The 24,201-nt window shown below is 46.1% G+C and overlaps 1 protein-coding gene across 1 annotated transcript; it reads left to right on the plus strand.

Annotated features, from left to right (window-relative positions):
• On the plus strand, positions 1-24,201 carry TKTL1 (transketolase like 1). The gene is made up of 13 exons (XM_011236732.3): positions 1-344; positions 6,932-7,049; positions 8,298-8,395; positions 9,291-9,485; positions 9,570-9,697; positions 10,944-11,137; positions 14,699-14,863; positions 15,386-15,542; positions 17,326-17,456; positions 19,205-19,288; positions 21,522-21,618; positions 21,751-21,870; positions 23,303-24,201. Exons 1-13 carry the CDS (start codon positions 208-210, stop codon positions 23,473-23,475), a joined length of 1,797 nt encoding a protein of 598 aa, XP_011235034.2. The 5' UTR covers positions 1-207; the 3' UTR covers positions 23,476-24,201.

Raw genomic sequence — 24,201 nt, forward strand, 5'->3', positions numbered from 1 at the left:
GGAGGGATCGTCGCAGCACGGCACGGAGGGAGGGTCTCAGCACGGCGCGGAGGGAGCGTCGCAGCACGGCGTGGAGGGAGCGTCGCAGCACGGCGCGTCGCAGCACGGCGCGGAGGGATCCACACGGCACCGCACGAGGGAACTACAAATAGCCGCCCCACACACTCCGCGGCATTCGCTCCTTCGGACGGCGAAGTGGTGGTAGCGATGGCGGACGCCAACCCGAGCACCGCGGCGGCCCCTGAGGAAGCCAAGCCTGACGCGGAGACTGTGCAAGTGCTGCGGGACATGGCTAATCGCCTCCGCATCCGCTCTATCAGGGCCACGTGCGCTTCGAGCTCTGGGTAAGGTTCCCTCGTCCAATTCCTCGTGGCCTCGAGTAGCCGGCCTGGCGGCGACCGAAGCCTAAGATGAAGGGAGTCGTCGGGGGGCTGGGCGGGCTTGGTTGTAGAAGCCCCGTTTGGGACCTTGGGGCGCGGATGCTGCCTCCAGGCGCCACTGCCACAGGCTCGGGTGTTCGGGCGCCAGCCCGTCCGCGTGTTGCCGCGCCGCGGCGGGGAAGCTGGGGCCTTCTCCCACATTTAGCAGGGAGAAGCCCGGAAGGTGCGTGGGCAAGCGGGGATAAGTCCGGGGGATCGTGGCCGGGGCTTTCCTTGTGAGCGGTTTCCCTGGACGCCAGCGTCCCAATCCCAGCATGTGGATCGTAACAAAACGATGGGCGAGTAAGAATTAGAGAAAAGGAGACTTTTCGGTTAGCTACTATTTTGTTGAGAACTTTTGGAAAAGTACATTTAACGTATATTAGCTTTGTTGTAGGGTGCTTGTGTGGCTTTAGTACAAGGGCAGTGCTCTACTCTCAATGATTCTGGTGTTCCCGTCAGGTTTTTTGGGAAGAGTTTGGGAAGGATTGATGTTAATTCTCTAGATATTTGGTAGGATTTCGCCGCGAAACCATCAGGTCTAGAGTTTTCCTTCGGCAGAGAGGTTTTTGACTACTGACTTGATATCCTTACTAGTTATGGGTTTATTTAGAATTTTTATTTTTAGGGCCCCTGGCTGGCTCAGTGGGTAGAGCATTTGATTCTTGATCTCAAGGTCGTGGGTTTGAGCCCCACATTGGGCACTGAGACTACTTTTTAAAAATTTCTATTATTCAGCCTTCTTGAACTTTGTTTCTAGAAACTTCTTGTAGCTTTAAATCTCTGAAGGATTTAAGATTTTTGAGAGCGTGCACAGAGCGCACAAGGGGGGAGGGCAGACGGAGACGCACGAGCGCTCGAGGCGGGAAGGGTCACGTAGAAGCACGAGCGCTCGAGGCAGCGAGGGGCACGGAGATGCACGAGCGCTCGAGGCGGGAAGGGCAGACGGAGATGCACGAGCGCTCGAGGCGGGAAGGGGCACGGAGATGCACGAGCACTCGAGGCGGGGTGGCGCAGACGGAGATGCACGAACGCTCGAGGCGGGGGTGGCGCAGACGGAGATGCACGAGCGCTCGAGGCGGGAAGGGGCACGGAGATGCACGAACGCTCGAGGCGGGGGTGGCGCAGACGGAGATGCACGAGCGCTCGAGGCGGGAAGGGCAGACGGAGATGCACGAACGCTCGAGGCGGGAAGGGTCACGGAGATGCACGAGCACTCGAGGCGGGGTGGCGCAGACGGAGATGCACGAGGACTCGAGGCGGGAAGGGCAGACGGAGATGCACGAGCGCTCGAGGCGGGAAGGGCAGACGGAGATGCACGAGCGCTCGAGGCGGGAAGGGTCACGTAGAAGCACGAGCGCTCGAGGCGGGAAGGGTCACGGAGAAGCACGAGCGCTCGAGGCGGGAAGGGTCACGGAGAAGCACGAGCGCTCGAGGCGGGAAGGGCAGACGGAGATGCACGAGCGCTCGAGGCGGGAAGGGCAGACGGAGATGCACGAGCGCTCGAGGCGGGGAGGGCAGACGGAGATGCACGAGCGCTCGAGGCGGGGAGGGCCACGGAGAAGCACGAGCGCTCGAGGCGAGAAGGGGTACGGAGATGAACGAGCGCTGGAGGCGGGGGTGGCGCAGACGGAGATGCACGAGCGCTCGAGGCGGGGGTCGCGCAGACGGAGATGCACGAGCGCTCGAGGCGGGAAGGGCAGACGGAGATGCACGAGCGCTCGAGGCGGGGATGGCGCAGACGGAGATGCCCGAGCGCTCGAGGCGGGAGGGGAACAGAGAAGCACAAGCGCTCGAGGCGGGAAGGGCATGGAGAAGCGGCCTCCTCGATGAGCATGGAGGGTAATGTGGGGCTCGATCTCAGGACCCAGACTTCCTGAACTGAGCCGCAGACGGTTGGTTAACCGACTGAGCCATCCTGGCGCCCAAAAACAAGTTGTAGGTTAACCGATTCGTTGGCGTAGAGTTCTTCACGGTACCCTGTAATTGTTTTTATTTCTGTACAGTAGTAGTTCTGTCCTTTCATTTCTCAAATAAGTAATTTCATGGGGTGCCTGGGTGGCTTAGTNAGGGCAGACGGAGATGCACAAGCGCTCGAGGCGGGGGTGGCGCAGACGGAGATGCCCGAACGCTCGAGGCGGGAAGGGTCACGTAGAAGCTCGAGCGCTCGAGGCAGGGAGGGGAACAGAAGCACAAGCGCTCAAGGTGGGGGTGGCGCAGACGGAGATGCACGAGCGCTCGAGGCCGCGAGGGGCACGGAGATGCACGAGCGCTCGAGGCGGGGGTGGCGCAGACGGAGATGCCCGAGCGCTCGAGGCGGGAGGGGAACAGAGAAGCACAAGCGCTCGAGGCGGGAAGGGCAGACGGAGATGCACGAACGCTCGAGGCGGGAAGGGTCACGGAGAAGCATGAGTGCTCGAGTCAGGGAGGGGCATGGAGAAGCGGCCTCCTCGATGAGCATGGAGGGTAATGTGGGGCTCGATCTCAGGACCCAGACTTCCTGAACTGAGCCGCAGACGGTTGGTTAACCGACTGAGCCATCCTGGCGCCCAAAAACAAGTTGTAGGTTAACCGATTCGTTGGCGTAGAGTTCTTCACGGTACCCTGTAATTGTTTTTATTTCTGTACAGTAGTAGTTCTGTCCTTTCATTTCTCAAATAAGTAATTTCATGGGGTGCCTGGGTGGCTTAGTCTGTTAAGTGGCTGCCTTCGGCTTAGGTCACGATCCCGGAGTCCTGGGATCGAGCCCCACACCAGGCTCCCTTCTCTGTGGGGAGCCTGCTTCTCCCTCTCCCTCTCCTTGCCACTCCCCTGCTTGTGCCTGAGCTCTGGCTCTCTCTCTCTTTGTCAAATAAATCTTTTTAAAAATTAGTAATTTCAAATTTGATTTAGTACATTTAAAAACTAAATTTTTTCGTTCTTAGTCTAGTGGAAAGATTTAATTTTATCTTTTCAAAGAACCAACCTTTTGTTGATTTTTTTTTTGTATGGGTTTTCTTGGTTTCTATTTCTGTTCTAACCTTTACTCTGGTAGCTTTAGGTTTAATTTTTCTAGTTCTTAGGTTGTGAAGTTAGGGTTTTGATTTGAGATCTTAATTTTTTAATGTAAGCATTTACAGCTGTAAATTTCTTTTTTTTTTTAAGATTTTATTTATTTATTTGACAGAGATAGAGACAGCCAGCGAGAGAGGGAACACAAGCAGGGGGAGTGGGAGAGGAAGAAGCAGGCTCATAGTGGAGGAGCCTGATGTGGGGCTCGATCCCATAACGCCAGGATCACGCCCTGAGCCGAAGGCAGACGCTTAACCGCTGTGCCACCCAGGCGCCCCTACAGCTGTAAATTTCTGGTTTATCACTGCTTTTGCTGTATTCCATAAAGTTTGGTATGATGTGTTTCTATTTCCATTTCTCTATGGGTATTTTCTGATTTCTCTTGTTTTCTTTTTTGACCCATTGGTTAAGAGTGTGGTGCTTAATTTCCACAAATGTGTGGATTTTCCAGTTTTCTTTTATTTTTAAGTTCTGTATTAGTGGAATAAAATATTTTGCATGGTATCTCTCATTTAAGATCTTGTTTTCCATCCTGAGCTATGACATTAAAAGTAGTCTAGAAGAGTTTAACACCTGCATATTTTGGGATTTTTTTTTTTTTTTCCTCTTTGATTTTGCTCCTTTCACCTTCAAAATTAATAACGGCTTGTGGTTTTTCAAGTTATCTCTAGCAATTTTTATTTATATTTTTTAGGTATCTAATAATTTTTAAAACTTTATCATCTATTTAGGGAATACCTATAAGGCAAGAGGTTTAAGTTTCCATTTTCTAATTGTGAACCTTGAAAGAAGAGATTAACACATGAGCTGGACCTAAAATCTCTCCTGAAAGTTGAGGCAGGGGCTCTGGGAAGTTGGTTTTGTTCCTGCCCTGTCCCCTCTTCCCTCCTGAATTAACAAGGGACTGGTTGGACTCCCATGTCAGCTGCTTTCTATGAGCAGCAGTAATTTTGGCATTCAGTAAGGACCTCCAGTTATTCCACCATGAGAAACTTCGGTGGCTCACAATTCTTTTTCTAAAAGAAAATCATTTTGGGGCGCCTGGGTGGCACAGCAGTTGAGCGTCTGCCTTCGGCTCAGGGCGTGATCCCGGCGTTATGGGATCGAGCCCCACATAGGGCTCTTCTGCTATGAGCCTNTCATAGGGCTCTTCTGCTATGAGCCTGCTTCTTCTTCTGCCACTCCCCCTGCTTGTGTTCCCTCTCTCGCTGGCTGTCTCTCTCTCTCTCTCTGTCAAATAAATAAAATCTTTAAAAAAAAAAAAAAGAAAAAATCATGGGATCTTCGTGCTGTTTTTCAAATTCTTTTCCAGCTTTATTGAGATGTAATTGACATATAGGACTATGAGTTTAAGGTATACAGCTAAATAANAAAAGAAAAAATCATGGGATCTTCGTGCTGTTTTTTAAATTTCTTTTCCAGCTTTATTGAGATGTAATTGACATATAGGACTATGAGTTTAAGGTATACAGCTAAATAATTTGATTTATATAGATCATGAAATGATTACCACAGTAAGTTTCGTCAACATACATCATCTCATATACATACAAAGAAAATTTTTTTCTTTTAATGAGAATGCTTAGGATCTGTCTTTAAAATATACCGTACAGCAGTGTTAGCTGTAGTCATCACGTTGTATGTTACATCTCTGGTACTTAGGATTGGACATTTGTACCTTTTGACCACCTTCATCCAATTACCCCTTCCACCACCCCCTGCCTCTGGTAACCACGAATCTCCTTCTCTAGGAGTTTGGAGGTGGTTTTGTTTTTAGATTCCACATGTAAGTGAAGTCATCCAGTATTTGTCTTTCTCTGTCAACTTACTTCACTTAGCATAATGCTGTCAAGATCTGTCCACCTTGTCACAAATGGCAATGTTTCCCTCTTTTTTTTTAAGATTTCCCTCTTTTTATGGCAGAATAATATTGCATTGTATATATGTACCGCATCTTTATCCATCTATATTAATGGATATTTTGGTTGCTCCCAAGTCTTGACTATTATAAATAAAGGTGCTATGAACATGAGGGTGAAGATACCTCTTTGACATGGTGTTTTCATTTCCTTCAGATATATTCCCTGAGATGGAATTGCTGGATCATATGGTAGTTTTATTTTTATGAGGATTCTCCACACTGTTTTCCATAGCAGTTGCACCAATTTACAATCCCACCAGTAGTGCAGGAGGGTTCCCTTTTGCCCACATCTTGACCAGCATTTGTTATCTCTTGGCTTTTTTATGATAGCCATTCTAACAGATGTGATACCTCATTGTGGTTTTGATTTGCTTTTCTCTGATGATTAACGAAAGTAAGCATCATTTCATGTGCCCATTCGTCATTCATGTCTTTCTTGGGAAAAGGTCTATTCATGTTCTTTGCTCATTTTTTAACTGATTTTTTTATTGAGTTGTAGAAGTTCTTGTATATTTTGGATATTAATTTTTTTATCAGATATATGGTTTGCAACATTTTCCCCCATTCTGTAGGTGGTTGTTTCACTTTGTTGATGGTTTCCTTTGCTGTGAAGAAGTTTTTTAGTTGGGGACGCCTGGGTGGCTCAGTTGGTGAAGCGTCTGCCTTCGGCTCAGGTCGTGATCCCAGGGGCCTGGGATCGAGTCCCATGTCGGGTTCCTTGCTTGGCGGGGAGTCTGCTTCTCCCTCTCCCTCAGCCTGCCACTCCTCCTGCTTGTGTGCTCGCTTGCTCTCCCTTTCTCTGATAATAAAAACATAAATTTTTTTAAAGTCTTTTAGTTCGATGTAGTCCCACTTATTTTTTTATTTTGTTGCTTGTGGTTTAATTGTCCTGTCAAAAAAAAAATCAGTATGAGGACCCATGTCAAGGAGGTTTTTTCCTGTTTTCTTCTCGTCGGCTGATGGTTTCTGGTCTTACATTTAAGTCTTAATTTATTTCATGTTAATTCCTGTGAGTGGTGTAAGGTAGGATTTCTAGTTTCATGTTTTCACATGTGAATATCTGATTTTCCCAGCACCATTTATTGAAGAGACTGTCTTTTTTCCATTGAGTATTCTTAGTTCCCTTGTCAAGTATTAGTTTCTCATATATGCATGGGTTTATTTCTGCTTTATGGTGTTTGTGTTTAATGATATCATAGATAAGTTCAAACAGAGAATACGCAAGTGCTTACAGACTCACTAGGTGAACTTGCCCCAAGTGTACAGGTGCTCCATTGATAGAGGGGGGCTGGTCTTGGAGGTCTTGCTCTCCACAGGGAAAGAAATTATGAGGTTACTGGGCCTTACAGCATCCTTAAAAGCCATGCACTTTGGAAGCAGTGGTCCTGCATCCCTTTCTCTTGGCTGGATTCCTCCATGCCTGGGAGAAACGACTGCTGCTTCCAGTCTGAGGAGCCTATGTACTAAAACGTCTCATGTACCATGTCCCTGGTAAGTCACTTACCTGGGAGAAATGACCTGTGCTCTGTCTGTCTTTAAGCCACCCCACATCCTGCAGCAGTGCTGCTGAGATAATGGCCGTGCTGTTCTTCCACACCATGAGATATAAACAGGAGGATCCGGAGAACGCAGACAATGACTGTTTCATCCTCTCCAAGGTAAGCCAGCACAGGAGCCAGTGCGGGAGGCCCTCACATGCTTGCTTTTTTAAATTATTTTAAAGGCCACCATGTGGCAATAAGGCCAGAAATGGGCTCTGTTTATCTTTTTGGTTCTTCTTTCTTTGCTTCGTGTTTTAGTCCATTTAGTCTGCGGTAACAAAATAACCACAGATTGGGTGGCTTATAAACAATAGAAATTGATTTCTAACAGTTCTGGAGGCTGGAAGTCCAAATCAAGGTCACATGGCACAAAGCGTATGAAGAAAAGCTTAGGAAGGTTAAGAGCCCTGGGAGGAGCAGAGGGGTAGTGTGGAGCGAGCAGGACCAGAGAGGGATGAGACTAATGAGTACCATTGGCCCATCTTTGGTAGCAACACCTAATTCTTTGCTTGAATGGAGCTGACATTTGCATGGGAAGGGTCAGACAAGAAACCTAGATAACCAGCACGTCACCTGGGGACTGGAGCGGACGGGGTGGTGCAAGAACTTGGGCTCTACTTGGCAGGAGATGGAGAGACATTGGACCTGTCTCCGAAGGGTGATGAGTGGACGGGTTTTAACAGGCTCCCCCTGGGTGGCTGTGTTGAGAATAGCTATGGGGGGAAGTATGGGGGTCACTGCAGTGACAAAAAGATGTTTATGGCCAGTTCAAGTTGGTGGCAGTGGAAGCATTGAATAAGTTCAGTGTGTCTTTCGAAGCTTGGGACCTTTGGCACTGCCTTGTGGCACCCAGAGGGCATTTTCTCCATGGGATAAAGGTAGCCTGTGCATACACACAGGAGGAGGAGAGAGGAAGAATAGTGGTATAGTGATTGATTTCTAGCACTTCTAGATGACCACTTGTGAAATCTCATTTGACCTGAGTTTTACAAACCAGGGAAATTGCAATCTTCTTCAGTGTTCTTGGTTTCTATTTAAGAATCCACATTCTCCAAAAAGATTGAACATCTGGTTTGTGCATGACTAGATAGGTGACCTTATAAAAATGGCAAGGCTCATGCTTACATTTTCTGCTTTGCTCTTGGGCTCTGCTTAGGCTACTGTGTGAAGAGAAACTGTCCTCCTGTATCTTCCCACAGGTCCATTTGACCTTGGATTTCCTATGGCTCCCCTGTCTTGGTGATGTTGATCTGAGACTTGGGGTGTATGTAGGTGTGGTAAAGAAGTAGATACCCCAAAAGGTGGGAGGGGCCATTCCAAAGAGCAGCCTGGGTGTCTTGGTTCATTTGGTCCCTTCTCTTACAGAAGCTGTCATTTGTTGATGTGGCAACCGGATGGCTCGGGCAAGGATTGGGAGCTGCTTGCGGGATGGCATATACTGGCAAGTACTTTGACAAAGCAAGGTAAGGCACTTACCCAGTAGCTGCTTACCTGTCTCCACCCCACCCCTCAGGCACTTTGGCTTTATTTATGGCTTATTAGTTTGGGAAGCCAGTAATTGTTTTAAAAGTCCAGACTACCAAGTGTTCAGCAGTAAAGAAATGGTGTTTCTGGAAATTGTTCTAGCTTCTCTGGTTGGGTTCTGCAATGTAGAAACTGGTTTATTTCTATTATTTTGTAAGAGTGACAGCTTTCTGTTTCTGTTTCTCAGTGAGCTTCATTATAGAGTGAATAGCTGGCACATTCACACTAGGGACCGCTATATGTTCATAATCAAAGGGTTCTTTTTCTACAGTGACTCTTCCATCTCTCATTATTGCCTCTATTAGTCCCTATCCTGTGGTTAATTTTTTTAATTTTGCAGCATTTTTGTAGGGTATGGGTTGTGTTTTATGTGGTATCAACATTTTTGTGTTTTTGCAGAGTTTACCATTTACAATGGAACATACGCTTCTGAGGTAGAATGTTCTAAGATTATTGTAAATAAATTTGTATGATCAGAAATAGAAGATGGCAGTGTTCAAAACGAAGCTTACTGAGAAACTGTGTATTTAAAATGTCATTTGGGTGTTTAAGGGGCCTACTTTCTCCCCATTCCCTTGTTTGTGGCTCCCAGAGACGTGGCAGAAGAATGCTAGGATGAGGAAACTAGCCAAAGTTGGAAGTCCATCTTGTGAGGCCCAAGTTTTCCTTAGCTGTCGAGTTTGGACCGAATTGACAATGAAAATAGTCTTGGGAACTTAATGATGTGAAGCAACTCTTTCAGTCTGTTCCTTTGTTTCTCTCCATGAAATATATCTGCTTGAGTGACCTAGAAGATCCCTAAGCATAGTCTTAACCTTTCTTGACTTGTCACAGCTACCGTGTGTTCTGCCTCATGGGAGATGGTGAGTCCTCTGAAGGCTCCGTTGCTTGGGAGGCATTGGCTTTTGCTTCCCACTACAATCTGGACAATCTTGTGGCCATCTTCGATGTGAACCGCCTGGGCCACAGTGGTGCCTTGCCCCTTGAGCACTGCATAGATGTCTATCAGAAGCGCTGTGAAGCCTTTGGGTAACTGTCCTGTTTTATGTCACTTTCTTTCTGCCCAATCCCCCCTTCACCTTGTTGTAACCTGGTCTCCTCCTGGGTTGACAGGTGGAATACTTACGTGGTGGATGGCCGTGATGTGGAGGCACTGTGCCAGGTGTTCTGGCAGGCAAGTCAAGTTAAGAACAAGCCCACTGCTGTAGTTGCCAAGACCTTCAAGGGCCGGGGCATTCCAAGTAAGCAAATGTTTCTTTTCTGCTTAGGGTTATTAAAAACATCTGTCTGCATAGTGATGTGGCAGAAGGAGGTTCAGGATGGCAAGGCAGACAAATTAGCTTAGTTCTCAGTGATTATGCCTGTAATATGTGCTGGAGGCTCTTGCTCTCCTTGGCCCTTATAGATAGCAGGTCTGATTAGGGCCGGAGGGGAAGCTCAGACCCCCAGAAAGTGAGCAATGATTTTGTGTGCAGAAGGGAGTGGTTAGGAGGGTAGTCCAGAGAACTGGCAGACGGTGCTCTGCACAGGAGTGCAGAGTGAGAAAGAGTGCTGCTATGTGCATGAACAGATATGCCAATAAGGGCCTGCATACATGCACGCACCCTTGCCTGTGCCCATGCTGTCTTGGAGGCCACATAGGTAGCTCGTGCAGCAGCACCTCTGGGAAAGGTACCTGTGGGACTGAGGGTCAGAGAAGGAAGACCGTTTTGAAAGTCTTGACTTCTTGCAGATTTCAAAGCTGACACCTGAAATTATTCAAGTATAAAGAGTTGCAAAGGGTATAATTGTCGGTGTGTTTTAATATCAGTGCTTTAGAATAAAACCGTTCTGTGACTCCTCCCTAAGACACAGTCTTACTACGGTATCCCCAGTTCAGTAAATGACCACTTGACCAATTTTCTCCTGGGAGAATTCTGAGTATTGTCTTTGCCTTCACCTCTCCCATATGTGCCCTCTACATGCAAATCCAGTCTCAAATCAGTTCTAATGGATTCTGCTCCTACAGTAAATATATCTCAGCCCTGCTCACTGCTCTCCATCTCCTATGCTCAGACCTGTGTCATCTCTCCTTAATTATAGTCTCCCCAGGCCAGTCTCCGCATGGCCACCGTGCTGATCTTTATACATTTAAGATGTGATCAGTCACATCCCCACTCCAAATTCCTCAGTGATTTCCTGTCTTGCTTCTGATGAAACTCAAACTCTTATACCCATAGGATCTTCCATGGTCCACCCTGCCTGTCTCTCCAGGCTTATCTCCCACATTCTTCCCTCCATTCACCAGTATATGAGCCAGTGCCCCCCCCCAAGAGCCTCTGGGACTTTTCAGGCTGTCCTGTGGGGCTGTGGTACCAACTCAGGCTCCCTGTGCTGGGTTTTTACTCCTGTGAGTCCTTGGCTGACATCTTTTCCATCAGGATGTCTTTCAGATGACCTAACAGACACTCAATTACATACTTAAGGAACAAATTTATTTGTTTGCAGGTGTTGAAGATGCAGAAAATTGGCATGGAAAGCCAATGCCAAAGGAAAGAGCTGATGCAATTATCAAACTAATTGAGAGCCAGATAGAGACTGACAAGAATCTTGAACCAAAACGCCCTATTGAAGACGCACCTCAAATCAACATCATGGATATAGAAATGGGCTCTCCACCTGCTTACAAAGTCGGTGAGCAGGTAGGCAAACTGTTTTGTTCTCTGCTTTTTTTAAATACAGGACTCTTTATGTACTCTTATGTCCATAGATGAACCAGTTATTAGATTGCATGACCTGTAACTAAAGGTTGTAAGCAATAGAGGTGGCTTTAGTTTTCTCTCTTACTGTGTCTTTTTTTTTAAGATTTTATTTATTTATTTTTGAGAGAGTGAGCAAGCAAGCATGAGCGGGAGGGAGGGGGCAGAGAGAGAAGCAGACTCCCCACTGAGCAGAGCAGGGAGTCCAGTGCCGGACTCGACCCCAGGGTCATGACCTGAGCCGAAAGCAGACACTTAACTAAGCCACCCAAGCGCCCTCTCTTACTATTTCTGATATTTATTCTTGGGTCTGAATTTTCTTACTAGTCCGCTGATACTTATTAGCACCTACTACTGCACAGCTTTTGCTTGCAAAATTCACTTTGTGGTCTGGCAGTCCCGTGCATGAAACTGCCACTATCCTGTGTCTACCCTAAGGGTTGGGATATGGCTGCACCAAGCTTTCGAACTTACTCCCTAGATTACAGAAAGAAGTAGGTCAGTTCATCGAAGACCAGTTCTCCAAAAAGGAAACAAATTAGGCATGAAACCCTGAATATAAAGCCTCTTACCATGCTTGTATCCTGCCTTTTGGTATATTATAGCAGACCCAAAATAGGCAGTGTCTTCGGGACCTAAGGAAACAAAGTGATGCGCCCAAGAGGAAGGAAATAATTTCTAATCCTTCTTTCTTTTTTTCCTTTATTTGGAGACATTTATAGTGTTGCTTATGTTTTCTTGGTCTGGTAATTTGGGTTAAAATAAATGAATTTTGACTACTCAAGAAATTAGGAAACAAAAAGCAGAAAAAAGATGTTAATTAGGAAAAAGCACATATTAATGAAGGATACTTTGGCAACACTTTAACTGTTCACACAGTTCGAACTAATAGTACAACTCACAGGAATTTATCCTACATAAGTATGCAGATGTGTCTATAAAAATGAATGTTGAATGCTGACAAAATCGGTAATGACTAAGAGCTTGCCCAAATTATTATTAAAAATTTTTTAGGGGCGCCTGGGTAGCGCAGTCGTTAAGTGTCTGCCTTCGGCTCAGGGCGTGATCCCAGCGTTATGGGATCGAGCCCCACGTCGGGCTCCTCTGCTATGAGCCTGCTTCTTCCTCTCCCACTCCCTGCTTGTGTTCCCTCTCTCGCTGGCTGTCTCTATCTCTGTCGAATAAATAAATAAAATCTTTAAAAAAAAATTTTTTTTAAAGATTTATTTATTAGAGCATGAGCAGGGGGAAGGAGCAGAGGGAGAGGGAGAAGCAGACTCCTCGCTGAGCAGGGGACACCACCCCCAATCATGACCTGAGCCACCCGCAGACACATAACTGACTGAGCCACCCATGCGCACCCTATTATTAAAAGTTTTTTTTTTTTTTAAGTTGTAGGGTCGCCTGGGTGGCTCAGTTGTTAAGCGTCTGCCTTTGGCTCAGGGCGTGATCCCAGGGTCCTGGGATCGAGCCCCACATCGGGCTTTTCCACTGGGAGCCTGGTTCTTCCTCTCCCACTCTCCCTGCTTGTGTCCCCTCTCTTGCTGGCTGTCTCTCTCTGTCAAATAAATAAATAAAATCTTTAAAAAAAATTTTTTTAAGCTGTAAAGCAGCATAGAGTATAATTCTTTTTTTGTATAGAAAATATTTAAAGGGGGCATCATAGGTGCACCTGGCTGCTCAAAATATTTGTGCATAGGGGCACCTGGGTGGCACAGCGGTTAGGCGTCTGCCTTCGGCTCAGGGCGTGATCCCGGCGTTATGGGATCGAGCCCCACATCAGGCTCCTCTGCTATGAGCCTGCTTCTTCCCCTCCCACTTCCCCTGCTTGTGTTCCCTCTCTCACTGGCTGTCTCTATCTCTGTCGAATAAATAAATAAAATCTTTAAAAAAAAAAAAATATTTGTGCATAGACCATTCCCGAAAAGATGCTACATAGACTCATTTCTGCCTACCTCTGGACAGGGCACTGGGTGGGTGGGGAACAGGAGATCAGGGAGAAGGCCTCTTTGCTCCATAGCCTTTCAAAACTTAAATTTTGTACTGTCTACATGAATTGTTTATTTAAAAAAATAGGGGCAACTTGGTAGCTCAGTTGGTTAAGCATCTGACTCTTGGTTTTGGCTCAGGTCATGATCTCAGGGTTGTGAGATCAAGCCCCACATCAGGCTCTGAGCTGGGTACGGAGCCTGCTTGAGATTCTCTCTCTCCCTTTCCCTCTGTCCCTCCCGCCCCTCCCCCCAAAAAATACATTTAAGTGTTTTTAGATGAAGGAGCAGAGACAAAGAAGCAAACTTTGTTTTTCTTAAATAATGGCTTTATTGAGAAATGACTCCCTATATATACAGTCATCCATTTGAAGTGTACAATGTAATGGTTTAAGCATATTAACAGAATCTTGCAACTATCACCCCACTCAATCTTAGAGCATTTCCATCACCCCCAGAAGAAATCACACCCCTGGGGTGCCTGGGTGGCTCAGTCCGTGAAGCATCTGTCTTGGGCTCAGATCATGATCCCAGGGTCCTGGGATTGAGCCCCATATTGGGCTCCCTGCCAGCGGGGAGCCTGCTGCTCCCTCTGCCCCCCCCAACTCATGTGTGGGTGCACACGTGAGCGCTCTCTCTCTCTAATCTTTAAAAACAAAACAAAAAAAAGAAACTGCTCCCCCATTAGCAGTCACTCTCCATTCCATCGAGCCCCTAGTAACTACTCATCTACTTTCTGTTTCTGTAAAGTTGCCTATTCTGGACATTTCATGTAAATGGGGTCATATCACATGTGAACTTTGGTTTCTTTGCCTTAGCACAGTGTTCTCGAGTGCATCCCTGTTGTGGCATGTACAGTGTTCCATTTTATGAATATACCACACATTTTGTTTACCTATTCAGCCCTTGATGGACATTTTAGTTGTTTCTACCTTTTGGCTATTGTGAATATTGCTGCTTTGAACATTTGTGTACAAGTTTTTGTTGAGATATATTTTTCTCTGGGGTATATACCTGGGAGTAGAACTGCTGGGGTCATATGGTAATTCTCTGTTTAACATTTTGAGGAAATGCCAAGCCTTGATTTCTAATAGAAAAACTCAATACTGTGAAGATGTAGTTCTCCCTTAAAGTAATCCATAAATTCAGTCCAATCTCAAATAATACCCTAATGGGATTTTTTATTACTGGTATCATGATTCTAAAGTTTTACATTTTATTTTTTGCAGTTAGTCTTATTAGTTTTATAGTTAAAAAGTCACATTTTGCATTTTGTGACATTTAAGTTTTTTGATAAACTATATGAATGGGGCAGAAGAATAAATTTATTTTTGAGAATTGGTACCCAGTGAGTCAAGTATGGATTTAAGATTGGCTTAGAAACCCATTTTTAAGACCCTAAAAGAGATTATTGGTGAATCATGAATTTCGTAAGATAGAAGACAATTTGTAATCCACAAAATTTCACCTTCCTTCTAAATCTGCTCTAAGAAACTCCATTGTTTGACTTTTCCAGATAGCTACTCGGAAAGCTTGTGGCTTGGCTCTGGCTAAGCTGGGCCATGCAAATGATAGAGTCATTGTGCTGGATGGTGACACCAAGAACTCCACGTTCTCAGACATGTTCAAGAGAGAGCACCCTGAGCGCTTCATCGAATGTTTTATTGCTGAGCAAAACATGGTGCGTGTGCTATGGGTGTCCCTCTTGGGTCTTCTCCCTGACTAACAGTGGCCTGCTGGGCGTAGGAGGCCAGCCCCAAATTATAGTTTTTCTTGCCATTTATAAAAGCAAAAGAACTAAAGAAAAAAAATGTCTCTGAGGAAACAAGCAGAGAGTAGCCAGGCAGTTTGTGGGGTGGCTTCTGGGACTGCTAGGAGGAGCATAAGTAGATTGCCCAAAACCATTTCCAGGTACACTAAGGGCAGCAGGCCAAGAGTCACAGCCATGACCCCAGGGATCCAGGCCCGAAGTATCCCAAGCTTGCCGGCAGCTTTAGGTGCTCTTTAGGTGTTAGGAAGATCTGTCAGCACAGAGACAGCATTCCCTCCTGCTACCAGTTGGCTGGATCCAAGCAGGGACCTCCTTTAGATTGGTGTCCACAGCCAGCTGGCCATGTCCCTGCCTCCACCAGCCTGCACATTCATTCATGGTGCTTTTCTGGCAACCGTTCCAAGGGTGTTCTGATTCATCTTTATGTTGTAGGTGAGCGTGGCACTGGGATGCGCCACCCGTGGTCGGACCGTTGCTTTTGCTAGCACCTTCGCTGCCTTCTTCACCCGAGCATTTGATCAAATCCGGATGGGAGCCATCTCTCAAATCAACATCAACCTTATTGGGTCCCACTGTGGGGTATCCGTTGGTATGAGTTCTCAGTGCCCTCATCTTGATAGCCTTCTTCCTTTACAGAGAAAAATTAGCATGTGAGCAGTTGACTCACCAATGTACTTGGGGGTTCCAGAATGTTTGATTATTTATAACCTCTCTTTCTTTCATGCCATGTTGTGTTTTAAAAGTTCCAGACACTCTGGGTTATTTTTGAGAGGATTTCTTGGTGTTACTCAAAAGTGCCCACTCTTTGAGTCATTGAGAAACAGTGATCTGTCCTGAGTGCCCATTATGTGTCAAAGCCGCATACTGGGTATGAATCAGGCCATCCCAGCATCACAGACTCCCTTTCTGCTCTTAGTGTGGTACCCTTTGTCTAAGTGGAGACAAGCAGCATGGGTCGAGGGAAGTGAGGAGCACAGATCACCAGGGCTCTTGGCCTCGGCTGAGCAGCCTGGTCAGGTGGAACTGGAAGCCTTGAAGAGTGGAATGCGGAGGAGTGAGGCTGAGGCAAATCCAGCTCTGGGGCATTAGCCTGGCAGGACAGGCTAGACAGAAACAATGGGAAACGGAAATCAGAAAAAGGATTGGTGTGCATTTGCAGTAGATAGAAAGGGTGAATCTGAGAGAGTCTGAAGAAAAGAGGTCAATATTGCTGACAGGTGGAGGAGTCCAAAATTGCACAAAAACTTGAAAAAAACGTGTCTAGGAATTTCTTGCTTGCGAGACATCAGGGAGTTGTGTTCATGAATGACAGAGATGATGAGAAAGATGAGGTGCCTGATGTGCCTGTGGTGGAGTAGGGCCTCTAGGTTGATGTGACAGTTCGCGTGCACTGCTCGAGTGCTGGGGGGGAGGGGGGCTGGGAAGTGCACGCTTGGGAGTCCTCTCTGGGACTTATCGGGAGAAGTCTCTGAATGGGCCAGGTGGTAGGTGCAGAGTGGGGAGAAAGGCCAACAGCATTTCAGGACTGAGCCAGGCAGAGGGCCTGGCCCAGAGTCCAGGGTCTTTGCCTGGGGCCAGGTGTAGTCTAAGTGTTAAAATCAGTCAGCTAAGTGACGAAGTGGCTCTAGGTCCAACCAGAGGAGCTAGAGTCCTAAGGTTAGATAGTTGTCCCAGGCAAGGCGCTGTGCACAGTGACAGTCCCTTTCCTAGCTGGAAGAGCTAGGCTGCCGTGGTGTACATTGGGCTATCTCTTTGCACAGTGTTTCTGGCCAGAAGCGCTTTTCCCAAGCATAGCCTAAGGCCCCCTTTATTTACAACAACACCCCCAAGTGTACCCCAAAGGTGTGCTCAGCTACTGTGAAGGTCTCAGGAAATGAGTAAGACCACTACTCCAACTTGAAACCCAGTCTCTTCATGGAGCGCGCAGAAGAGGAGGGGGAAGGAAGGACAGAGCCTCAAGGGACTCCTCCCTAAGGAGAAGACGACGGGCACAGAGACTTGCTGGGGCCAACTTGGCTACCAGTGCTCAGGGAAAAGATCATCAAGTCAACCATGGATAGCAGTGCCAATGACTGAGTGCAAGACATTGGCAAGGGTCAGGGCCAGATGAAGCCACTGGTATTTTGATCTGTGGAAGGTCAATAAGGGTCCTAACCCACAGTGTCACAGTGATGTCTCAAGGTAAATAGACATGTAACAGCTCATTATAATTACAAGGCATCATGTTGATACAAGAATTGGACAGTTTTGTAGGGCTCTGCTACAGGTGTTGGCCCCCCCCATGGCAGTAAGGTGTTGCTTATCCCGCAGAGGGCAGGTTCCCAGTTGGCCCTTGATCATGTTTTTGTTGGGCTGTGGCCTTGCTCTCTTAGGTGAGGATGGTCCCTCCCAGATGGCCCTGGAGGATCTGGCCATGTTCCGGTCCGTTCCCAACTGCACTATTTTCTATCCAAGTGATGCCATCTCAACGGAGCATGCTGTTCTTCTAGCAGCCAATACTAAGGTATTTTTAAGGGGACATTGGTTCAGGCTGAAAATGATTCTGGGCTCTGCTACTAGTTTGATACTGACGGTTGGGTTTTTCCCATTGTTTTCTCAATGTAAAGATAATAGATATTCATTATGGAAGATAATGTTGTAGGATTCCTTTAAAAAACAGAACAATTACCCCAAAAAAAGGTGATTACACACATAAAACGTGAACACAGTCACGTTGTAAGAGCACAAAAGGACGCCAAACAACATCTGATGGCCTATACAGGGCAGGGCTCCGCATGAGAAAAGCGGGTACTCTGGAGGCTCCAAGAAGGGGGCTGTCAGCAATGCCACAGGAGTGGGCTCCAGCAGGGAGCTCTCGAATGCTGGCCTTAGATACACCCCATGCTGTCACCACCTCATGACATACAGGAAGCTGAAGAGTGGCCAGTGTCTCCACTGCAAACAGACCTCAGAGTCCTAAGCCCTGGTCTGCCCTCTGAACAACTTAGAAGGGCAAGAGTATGGATTCTGCCCCACTTGTTCCTCCTCAAGTTTCACACAAAGGCAGCAGATGGACTCATCCTATTTCCTGTGTAGAACCCAGCTGCAGGGGAGGCTAGAGGACCGAGTCTATACCTTTTCATCTGCTCCAACTAATGGTCACCAGACCTTCAACACCCATTCCTGCACTCAGCCATGGCCCTGCATAGACAGCCCTGGGCATGGTTGGAATAGGTTATGCAATTTCCTAAGCATTTCTGACACATTAGAGACCTATGATTCTTTGCCTTTTTTTTTTTTAAACCCAAGTGGGCTCACAGTGTATGTATTGTTCTATACTTCTTTATTTACTATATCCTGGAAATTGCTGTATGTCTGTGTATATATAAAGTGATCTATGTGCTGCAAGATTCCATTTCTCGAAAGTTCAAAAGAGGCAAAGATGTGGTGATAGAAATTAGAGGTTGCTTTTCAGGTGGGCAGAGTGGAAGGGGACATGAGGAAACTTTCTGGCAGGTGCAAATGTTATTCATACATGGATGATGGTTACATGGTATATGCCTTTGTCAGAATTCGTGGAGTATTCCACTTAGTAAATTTTGTCTCCATGAAAACACTGAATAGAATTGGTTTATAACGCGAAGGAATGAACAGAACAAGGGTTTCTAAATTAATATATCCGTTTATGATGTATAATTTAAATATGTGTGTAAATTACCAAATACTTTAGACATTTGAGTATTCATTTATGCTGTATGTGTTCAAGTTGATAAAAATGTATTTACTTACATTTTCTCCTTGGTAAAAGAGCGAGTCTTTTTATATTCCAGTGTGTAAGGTATTTCTAAGAATGAAGTGTTATAAGTTGTTATGGCAAAAATAAGTTGCATACTTAACATTGTGTTCTGGGCTTTCTATTAAACATGAGTCAGTGCTGTGGTCTGAATTTGTGTTCTGTGGAGACAGAACAAGTCTGTGTACTTAAGAAAGTTTTCCTTACCATTGAATGTGACAGCATAGAAAGTTGGTCATTGGGGGTATCTGCCCAGGTCCTACATAGGCTTTTGCCTGGCTTGGTAGTAATCTGATCTGGTGACACTGACCTGTTTGCCAATGGTTGTAGATGCTTATTCTTTGCTCCAAAATGTGCACTTTGTTTTTAGTAAAGAGAACTGTTTAGTCTTCCTCCCTCCTCCCCTTTTTAAAACAGGTTTGTTACTTGGAAATTTAGTTTGATTTGTTAAAAACTGTGGCTCTGGTTTTACGCCCTAGGGGATGTGCTATATTCGGACCAGCCGACCGGAAACCGCAGTTATTTACACCCCACAAGAAAGCTTTGCGATCGGACAGGCCAAGGTAAGGCCTTAAAAGTTCTCCAGTGTCTTCTAGTAGCCTTTCACATGGAGAGAAGTGGTCTAAAGCTAGCACTAGGTATCCCCACAGTGAAGGCTTGATTCTTTCTTTGCTGTAGTTTAAAAAAAAAATTCAATTGTGATCTTTGCCTGCTTTTCCTCAGAAAGGAACATTCTACCACTGTCAGTCTGAGGTAAACTTTTCTCTTTTCCAAGTGGAGTTTCTCTTTGTTGAACTCATAAGGATAAAGTGGTAACGACTCGTAAAGGTACTTGAGTTTTTTGGGTGTAAGTTACCACAGCCTCAAGCCAAACAAATAATAGAACCCATTTCAAATTAATAATAGATGTGTTAGATTCGGTTTTGCAGATCCAAGCCAAGAATAAAAGGGAACATGAATGCATTGCTCACAGACCTGATAAAGGCTAGCATCACTGGGCACTTCTGATCTTCCGTGTTCTCTCAAGAGCCCTAGAAGCACAGATTGTTAGCAGTCCTATGTTGTAGGTGAGAGAGAAGGTGAGCAGCTTACTCAGGCTTCACAGCAGCAAGACCAAAACTCAGACCCAGGCATTGACCTGGGCTCTGTCGGGGCCATATGTGCAGAAAACCAGCAGTGTCTTTGGAGAAAATAAATGGCTCTGCTCCACCACCTGGAGAGCAGGGCTTACAGGTGTTTGGGCATGTTTCCTTCCTGCCTTTTTTAAGGCATATATATATAATATATATATGTATGTATATATATTATGTAATGGAGAGCATGCTGCATCAGAAAGTTTTATATCTTGATTTTATCTTTTAAGCTTTTTTAGAGTATCATTAATACTTAAATGTGTGAAAGAACAATAGCCAGTCTTAAAGGAGCAACAGGTGACATCTGACTCGGTGCTAACAGCTAGGCTGCTGCAGAATTCATTGTTTTTAGTGTTCAGAATGACTGTCTGAGCAGTGACTGGCTTTAGTGCCACAAAAAAAGCCGGCGTAGCCAGAACAGTCCATGACCTGCTACTAGGTAGCTGGGCAGCACTGAATGAGAAGGTGGCAGTACTCACCTTCAGTGTTAACTACAGGTTTTGTTGTCTCCCGCCTGTACTCTCACATTGAAACTCAAGGCCATATGTTTGCCTCTGAGGGTGGAGGTGTTCGAGGGGTCTCAGTGACATGTGATTTGCAGAGCTTTCTCATATCCTGTCTTTTTTTTTTCTCCTAATATTTGCCTTGTCCTGACAAAATGAAGTAAATTTCCTGATGGTAAAGGATGTGAGTTACAATGTATGTGATAATGTGCATGGCATGGATAATTCAAGAGCTAGGTTTTGCAAAGAGCACATAGGGTGTGTGTGTGTGTGTGTGTGTGTGTGTGTGTGTGTGTGTGTGTGTGTGTGTATGCAGATGAAAAAGCTAGGACATTCTCAAAGAATGGGGTGGCTTAGAAGCCCTGAATATTTGTACTGTCAGCAGGGGTTCTTAAGCTACAAGGAAACCTATACAAAGGGATGAAATGAAGAATAATTTCAGATGCCCTTTGTTGGGTGGCTTTGGAGAAAATAAAACTCTACCAAAAAAGGCTAGGCACCTGTCTTTGCTTGCAGAATAGTGAGTGGTTTTGAGAGAGTGGGCTTTGATGTCAGATGGGCCTGGTTGCTAGTCTGAGCGCTAAGCTGGGCGAGTTCCTCCCACTCTTGAGATTGACTTTCCTCAGCCGCAGAATCAGCCCCCAATGCATGCATGGGCCTTACAGGGCACTTGGACGTGCAAGGTGCTTGGCACAGAGCATGTTGCAAATGCCCCAAAATTAACCCCATTAACTTGTTCATTATCAGAGTCCAATCTGTGTGCATGCCCTAACAAGATGTTCTAGTAGTCCAGGGATGGTGCCTTTCTAGACCCTCTGAGTGAGTCTGTGGTCTGCAGCACATGGCCCATACAACTTGCTTCCAGCCTCTGCCTTTCAGATCCCAGTTTGAAATCCACCGTCTTTGCTAAAGGGTATTCTATAAGAACTTAGTAATTAGGCACCGTAAATCCATTGAAGAATGATAGATGAATTTGTAAAAATGAACATGAAGGTAAGGTTTATCAAAACGGTGTCCTTGTTAGTGTACTGATTCAGCTTTTTTTAAATAGCGAATTAGTAAGTGAAATTGATAGTGGAAGACAGCATAGCATTGTTCTCTTTGAGATGGACTCTGTGCATAGTAACTACAACTTTCTTGTTCTATGGGCACAATACCAGGTCGTCCGCCAGAGTGTCAATGACAAAGTCACAGTTATTGGAGCTGGAGTTACTCTGCATGAAGCCTTAGCAGCTGCAGAAAATCTTTCCAAGGAAGGTCAGTTGGTTGTTGCTGGACTTTGAAGTTTAAGCTGGGGAGAGGTAGGACCTGGGCTGCCTCATGTGCCCCAGTTGGTCTTTTTATTCTAGTTCTGTTTCATATACAAAGCTAGCTATTGCTTTTCTCTAGATATTTCCATCCGTGTCATCGACCTGTTTACCATTAAACCCCTGGATGTTGCCACCATTGTCTCTAATGCCAAAGCCACAGGTGGCCGTATTATCACAGTGGAGGATCACTACCCAGAAGGTATGTGCGGGCCTTAAGGATCATTTTGAAAGTCGTCTTTGGTGGGATGTGTTTTTGATTTCCATGATTGGAAGCATGACATGCCCCTGGGTATCATCCAGCCAGGCACTCATCCAGTAGCCATTATTCTCTTTTCAAGTGTATTGTTTTAGGGGTCTCTTATCCACCTACACTCGTTCCTTAGAGTGGGGCCATGGCCCATACTCATTTGTGTGACCCCAGCACAGTGCAGCACCTGGTGCCTCGGTGGCTCAGTGGCAGCACAAAAAAATGTCTAACTCAGCATTGTGGGTAGGGAGGGGTCTTGAAAAACTTCACAGTTGTGCTTGAGTTTTAATGATTAATAATTTGCTCCCCTCCCGAAAGGAGAATAGTGCCTTGCAAGCACAGAACTCAGCAAATGCAGAAAAACTGTATGAGCCAGGGAGAGGGGGTTGGGAAGGTTAGGTAGGGCATACGAGGTAGTGGGGAGTTTCATGTTCATGTGTCAAGGACCCAAGAGCACAACCTGTGATCTGTAGTGATTTTCTAGAAGCATTCCCACTGCTTTCACAGCTGAAGTTTATTATAGGGAAAGGACGCACACCAGGACCCATGAGGACAGAAGACAAAGGTTGGGTGGAGAACCCCACACTTTCGGTTCCTTCCCTCCCTTCCATGAGGGGCCCACTGAGTGCTCTCCCTTCTCCAGTAGTGACATGTTGCATCAGTGGAGACCCAAGGAACCCACTCAAGACTCAGCACCTAGGTTTTATTGGGCGCTGGTCACATAGGTCCCCTCTGCCAGACACACACCAAACTTCCTGACTCCCAGAGGAAAACAGGCGCTTCCAGGGCCTTGCACCAGCTCAATGCCCAGGTGTCAGCCAAGGGCCAGCCTTGCAAGTGGTCCTGCTGAAGCTTGCAGCTTCAGGCTTGAAGGTCTTTCTTTTCTGTATAGTTTATCGGTTGGTTTAATCATTTGGGGGGTCCTGACAGCTTTAAGAACCTGAGCTTGTAGACCCCTGCATCTAGGGAGCCCCAGTTGAGAGAGCTCGTGCTATAGTGGGGCTGGGAGCAATTTGGAGACCCACAGGTTTTGTGGGGTTTTTTTAAAGATTTTATTTATTTATTTGAAAGAGGAAGAGGGAGAAGCAGACTCCCCCTGAACTTGAGAGCCCAACGACTCAAGGCTAGATCCCAGGACCCTAAGATCATGACCTGAGCCAAAGGCAGACACTTCACCAACTGAGCCACCCAGGCACCCCTGGAGACCCACAGTTTTGAATGAGAACTCCTCTGGCTAGTCAGAAGGTGACTGTTACATGAATCAGTGGCTAGTGAAAAATATTTTTTCTCTAGGAACCAGCAAATTCAAAGGTCTCTATACTTTGGGGCTTTAAGGCTGACTAGCCACTACCAGAACAGAGCCTCATGTCCCTTGTTTTCCCAGGTGGCATCGGGGAGGCTGTCTGTGCAGCTGTCTCCATGGAGCCGGACATCTTGGTCCATCAGCTGGCGGTGCCTGGAGTGCCTCGGAGTGGGAATCCGAGTGAGCTGCTGGATCTGTATGGAGTCAGTGCCAGACACATCATAGTGGCCGTGAAATGTATTTTAATGAACTAAAATACATTAGTTGGCATTAGACTTAGAAGACTGGCTTCTCTACCTTACATTTATGCTTGTTGCCAGACTATCATTTAAATCTATACTGTTGCATTTTGTTCTTAAAAAGTAAAGCAAGTTAACTACCTTCCTGTTAAACCGTAACTACATATACAAGTGTAATTCTCATCTTTGACTCATTAAAATGTGTTAGAAGATTATAAAAGAATAGCTGACAAAATAACCACATAAAAGCTTTCTGATAAGACAACAGGTAACTGGGCTGGGGATCAATGTAGGATAAGTTTCTTAAATGTGTATGTTATCCTTGTAAGTAAAGAAAGGGCAAATTGCACTATAGACTGTATCACTCAGGTTTGTGGCTCTGTAGCACCCTGCCACACACTGCTGTCCTAGTTTGAGAGTTTGCGTGCTGCCATCCTACCTGCAGCTTGCTGGGGACAGTGTGATTGCAGTTACCCTGGAACCTCGTCTGGTGTTTGCCTTCATTTCCCTTCGACGGTGACGAGGCTATGGAGCAGCAGCGAAAGCTCTCAGGATGTCCTGTGCTGCTTGCAGTGATTGTTCTGTGAAGAGAAGAGGACACGGCTAGTTCTAGTCCCCACACTGCACCCCTTTGTGAGGTCTCAGAAATGTCTCATTTGCCCAGTGACCAAACTGTTAGCTCAAGTATATTCATCTACTTAGGATATTAGTTAATGTTAATAAAACATGTTAAAAAAAAAA

The sequence above is a fragment of the Ailuropoda melanoleuca genome, chromosome X, assembly GCF_002007445.2.
Source record: "Ailuropoda melanoleuca isolate Jingjing chromosome X, ASM200744v2, whole genome shotgun sequence".
In the NCBI taxonomy this organism is placed as follows: Eukaryota; Metazoa; Chordata; class Mammalia; order Carnivora; family Ursidae; genus Ailuropoda; species Ailuropoda melanoleuca.

What these genes read in the sequence shown, in the direction of transcription:
- TKTL1 (XM_011236732.3), top strand. Translation starts at nt 208, where the DNA reads ATGGCGGACGCCAACCCGAGCACCGCGGCGGCCCCTGAGGAAGCCAAG. An exon ending in AAGCGCTGTGAAGCCTTTGG is followed by an intron (nt 9,486 to 9,569) that starts GTAACTGTCCTG and finishes CTGGGTTGACAG; the next exon opens with GTGGAATACTTACGTGGTGG. An exon ending in TTCTAGCAGCCAATACTAAG is followed by an intron (nt 17,457 to 19,204) that starts GTATTTTTAAGG and finishes TTTACGCCCTAG; the next exon opens with GGGATGTGCTATATTCGGAC.